Source organism: Oncorhynchus kisutch, linkage group LG19, assembly GCF_002021735.2.
Source record: "Oncorhynchus kisutch isolate 150728-3 linkage group LG19, Okis_V2, whole genome shotgun sequence".
In the NCBI taxonomy this organism is placed as follows: domain Eukaryota; kingdom Metazoa; phylum Chordata; class Actinopteri; order Salmoniformes; family Salmonidae; genus Oncorhynchus; species Oncorhynchus kisutch.
Window position 1 is genome coordinate 56,738,606 of NC_034192.2, and position 5,274 is coordinate 56,743,879.

General features: G+C 44.1%; 1 protein-coding gene across 1 annotated transcript; it reads left to right on the forward strand.

Annotated features, from left to right (window-relative positions):
- The first annotated feature begins 275 nt into the window (after positions 1-275).
- LOC109883713 (solute carrier family 25 member 53) lies at positions 276-2,329 on the forward strand. Its single transcript, XM_020475744.2, has 2 exons — positions 276-925; positions 1,252-2,329. The coding sequence occupies exon 2, from the start codon at positions 1,303-1,305 to the stop codon at positions 2,128-2,130; it is 828 nt and encodes a 275-aa protein (XP_020331333.2). The 5' UTR covers positions 276-925; positions 1,252-1,302; the 3' UTR covers positions 2,131-2,329.
- The last annotated feature ends 2,945 nt before the right edge of the window (positions 2,330-5,274 follow it).

Here is a 5,274-nt window from a genome sequence, read left to right on the forward strand (position 1 = left end):
TAGCCTTACAGAAAGGGAGTGGATGAGGAACTGATGATCTATTGTGTATTAACCACACCGGCAACTTGGATGCAATAGGTGGTTTCCCCCTGAAAATACTCAGTGGCACAACCTCTTCCAGATCACAATAGGCCTACTTGGTTATTATGTTCTAATTTGGTTATTATGAGCTAAAAGAGAAAGGATTTCCTTATTACTAAAGTCAATTCTAAAACTGCAGGCATTTCAACGGTGGCGCCCACAGCAACAGGGAGCCAGGGAGACCAAACCCCCTACTTTAATTTTGAACTACAACTGCGACTTTATTCTCAACATTTTGACTTGATTCTTAAAATTACATTTCGAGTATATTCTCGAAATATTGCCACTTTATTCACAAAATTTTATTTGGACTTTATTGTCGAAATATTGCCACATTTTTAAAGTACATCGCCTCACCCTGCCCTTATACCTATTTAAGCGATCCGCTTTACAACCCTGTCTTCTGTGACAAAGGCTCCCTGCACGACATTAATTGATAAGTAATGCTGTCCAATCGACGGAGACCAGTCGTAGAAATCCATCCAATGGTAATTCTAGGAGGGGCGGGATCCTCAACCCCGCAATGACAAGATTGACAGTGTTGTAATTAATTATTTTTAACCCGATACAACGCACATTTATTTTGTTTATATTTTCCCAATCGTTATTTTGGCCTTAGTCATTTTGCCTGACATTTTAAAAGAAGCGAGGTCGTTAAGGGAAATACGATTTGTTTATTTTTTGTCTAAATGTGTTGGTTTCATTTCGCTTGTGCGGTCTTAAAAAGGAATTTCTTGTAAATGCTTGCGATGGATTTGCAATCTGCAGATTGATTGATTCCGACTAGGCTAGATATAAAACAAGACAATCATCTGTGGGCTAAACAGTCGTTTTAGGTGTTCTGGTAAGTAGGCTAAAACGTCTTGAAACTGTTGCTCAATACATGTATTCTTATGTGTAATTTTATCGTAGAAGTGATTCATTAGTACATATAGCTGATGAGCAAGTTTAAAGGTAGTTGATACATTTTGGATGGTGGACAGTTGTTTTTTTCCACAAGCTATTATTCTAAAGAGATTTTTGATTATTGCAGTGTTATTAATGTGTTTGTTATTCATAGATTAAATGGAGTATTATTATAGGCTGTATTTGTATGATTGGTTTGTTCTAGTCTGCATCTGTCTGTCTGTATCCACCCTGTCTTCAATATGGTGCATCTTGTTCTCTCAGTGATGGGGCGGGGGTCCTGGACATAACCATGAAGACCACAGGAAGAACACTATGGTTTGGCTCCCCAGCTTCCTGCATGGTGGCACTTCCAGCCTGGTGTCCACTCTCACCACCTTCCCCATCTACAAGATCGTGTTCCGCCAGCAGCTTCACACCACCGTAGTCAGCCAGGCGATAGGCCAACTCAGGAAGGAGGGTTTCCTGAAGCTCTACAGGGGGGTGGTGCCCCCTCTACTGATGAAAACCCTGAATGGGACACTACTTTTCGGGATACATGACACTTTCCTCCACTGTCTCTCCTCCATCACCAACCCCTGCGGGGTCATCCCTCTCCCCGCGTTACCAGCTGTGGCCGGGCTCGGCACAGGCATCGTGGAGGCCTTGGTGTTCACGCCATTTGAGCGTGTGCAGAATGTGTTGCAGAACGGGGGCAACGACCGCAGCCTGCCCACCCTGAGGAGTGTGTTGGCCCGGCTGGGGGCAGAGAGGCTGGGGTCGGGGTACTACAGAGCTTTCATCCCCATACTGGCCCGTAACACCCTGGGAAGTTGCATCTACTTCGGTCTGAAGGACCCCGTCAGTGCTGCTCTGAGGGAGAAGGGGCTTCCTCCTATGGCCTCATCCTTCCTGTCAGGAATGATAATCAGCTCCATGGCGATCAACCTGCCCCTGTATCCTCTGTCTGTGCTGGTGGTCAACATGCAGGCTGGGATGGTGGGTGAGGCAGCGGGGGTGAGGGAGAGCTGGAAGGCACTGTGGGAAGGTCAGCTGAAGAGGAGCGTCCCCCTGCTGTACCGTGGAGGTTCCCTGGTTATCCTCAGGAGCTGTATCAGCTGGGGAATCACTACAGCCATCTACGACCGACGCTCATCACACTGAAACACAACACCTCATTGCTCCATTCCAGACAAGGTCTGCGTCACAAATTGCACCCTATTCCCTTTGCAGTGCAATTTGGGAAGCACCCGGGAAGAACTTCTCGAACTTTCTCGTCTCTCTCTTTCGCTTTCTCTCTCTCGCTCTCTGTCTCTCTCTCTTTGTCTTTCTCTCTTTCGCTTTCTCTCTCTTTGTCTTTCTCTCTTTCGCTTTCTCTCTCTTTCGCTTTCTCTCTCTTTCTCTCTGTCTCTCTCTCTCTTTCTCTCTTTCTCTCTGTCTCTCTCTCTCTTTCTCTCTGTCTCTGTCTCTCTCTTTTTCTCTGTCTCTCTCTCTCTCTGTCTCTCTCTCTCTCTCTCTTCTCTCTGTCTCTCTCTCTGTCTCTCTCTCTCTCTCTCTCTCTGTCTCTCTCTCTCTCTGTCTCTCTCTCTCTTTCTCTCTTTCTCTCTTTCTCTCTGTCTCTTTCTCTCTGTCTCTCTCTCTCTGTCTCTCTGTCTCTCTCTCTCTCTCTGTCTCTCTCTCTCTCTCTCTCTCTCTCTCTCTGTCTCTCTCTCTCTGTCTCTCTCTCTGTCTCTCTCTCTCTTTCTCTCTGTCTCTCTCTCTCTCTGTCTCTCTCTCTCTGTCTCTCTCTGTCTCTCTCTCTCTGTCTCTCTCTCTGTCTCTCTCTCTCTTTCTCTCTGTCTCTCTCTCTCTCTGTCTCTCTCTCTCTGTCTCTCTCTCTCTCTCTCTCTCTGTCTCTCTCTCTCTCTGTCTCTCTCTCTCTGTCTCTCTCTCTGTCTCTCTCTCTGTCTCTCTCTCTCTCTCTTTCTCTCTGTCTCTGTCTCTCTGTCTCTCTCTCTCTCTCTGTCTCTCTCTCTCTGTCTCTCTGTCTCTCTCTCTCTGTCTCTCTCTCTCTCTCTCTGTCTCTCTCTCTCTCTCTGTCTCTCTCTCTCTGTCTCTCTCTCTCTGTCTCTGTCTCTCTCTCTTTATCTCTCTCTGTCTCACTCTTTCTCTGTCTGTCTGTCTGTCTCTCTCTCTGTCTCACTCTTTCTCTGTTTCTCTCTCTCTCTCTCTTGTCCTTCATCTGCCTCGTGTGAAACCTGAGTGGTGGGTGGTCACCTGGAAGGCATGCACCATATTGCACACATCCGCTAGAAGGAGCAAAGGAGAGAAGAGCAGGAGAGCAGTAGAGGAGACCACTTTTGACTACTGAAATGGTACCCTTGGTGATGACTGCTGATGTCTTATGGAGCTGTTCTGTTCAGGAATGCAGCATGGTCTCAAGGATGGTCCAGCAGCTGCAGTTGGGCACCACTTTATTAGTCAGGCTGTGCACATTTTATTCAATGTTTAAAAAGTGAACAGGAAAACTTTTAATTTGACAGATTTCTATTTTGTTTTTGAGGGACAGTCGCTAAACATTTAATTACATTTGTATGGCCTCAATCATCAAAACTCTCTCTGATATCCGTTTTTATGAGCCAAAGATTACTGTGCAATGATGTTTAATGGTTCTATTTCTCTCAGGTGCCTCACTGTGTCCTATTTTAAGTCCTGAATGTATCAAAGCCTAGGAGATCCATTTATGTTCAAGGTGCTCTAACAAGTTTCGTCAACATGGGCTTTAATATTTAAATGAACTGCGTGTGAATCAAATGAGATATGTATCACTGTCACGTTCTGACCTTTATTTCCTTTGTTTTGTCTTTATTTAGTATGGTCAGGGCGTGAGTTGGGGAGGGCAGTCTAGGTTTGTCTTTCTATGTTGGGGTTTTGTGTTCAGCCTAGTTTGGTTCTCAATCAGAGGCAGGTGTCATTAGTTGTCTCTGATTGAGAATCATACTTAGGTAGCCTGGGTTTCACTGTTGGTTTGTGGGTGTTTGTTTCCGTGTGAGTGTTTGTTGCCACACGGTATTTCGTTTTTTCAGGTTTCATCACATCGTTTATTGTTTTGTATTTCAGTGTTCAGTTCATTTTTAATAAATCGTCATGAACACTTACCACGCAGCTTCTTGGTCCGATCCTTCCTCCTCTTCAGACGAAGAGGAGGAAATCTGCCGTTACAATCACTCAGTATAGGCCTACCCTTCTATTGTCTTATACCTGGATACCATTACCAACTTCCCTTTCTCAAAAAATGGACTATAAGTGTATCTATTCTATTCTAATGTATTCTATTCTACTCTGAATACTTGAATGATAATGTTTTGACCTCAGAACATATCCTAGACTCTGTACTATACAATGTTGATCCATCAAGCTGCACAAAACTGCACAAAAATAGATGCGCAAAAATTTCAACGATTTTACAGAGTTACACTTCCAACAAAGAGATCAGTCAATTGAAATAAATCATTAGGCCCTAGTCCATGAATTCCACATGAATGGGCAGGGATGCAGCATTGGGAGGTCATAGGTCAACTCACTGGGGAGCCAGGCCCAGCCAGTCAGAAGGATTTTTCCTCCACAAAAGGGCTTTATTACAGACATAAATACTCTTCAGTTTGCGGTTGTGAGGCCGGTGGACGTACTGCCAAATCCTCTAAAACAATGTTGGAGGTGGCTTATGGTAGACAAATTAACATTAAATGATCTGGAAACAGTTCTGGTGGACATTCTTGCAGTGAGCATGCCAATTACATGCTCCCTTAACTCGAGACAAAACTGCACATTTTAGAGCAATCTTTTATTGTCCCCAGCACAAGGTGCACCTGTGTAATGATCATGCTGTTTAATCAGCTTCTTGATATGCCACACCTGTCAGGTGGATGGATTATCTTGGCAAAGGAGAAATGCTCACTAACAGGGATCTTAACAAATTGAAGCACAAAATTTGAAAGAAATAAGCTTTTTGTGCTTCTGAAAGATTTATGGGATCTTTTATTTCAGCTCATGAAACATGGAACCAACACATGTTGCATTTATATTGTTGTTCAGTATATATCCCTGAGCATTAATACATGTTTTATCAAACCACACTTGACTTTCATCTTGCAAGTTATTCTGAATATGTGTTTGCATTTTATACTGAACTTCGTGCTGAGGGAATTCTCTTCCTGTGACGAAGATGCTTCTTGCGTTGCCCTGTAGGCTATGCTGTATATATCCACAAGGTGGCGCTGTGGTATCACTTTCTGATTTATCAAACGAACACTGCACAAGATTGTTCCC

Bases quoted from the DNA above. Each gene is read 5' to 3' on its own strand.
- LOC109883713 (XM_020475744.2), top strand. From the start codon at position 1,303: ATGGTTTGGCTCCCCAGCTTCCTGCATGGTGGCACTTCCAGCCTGGTG.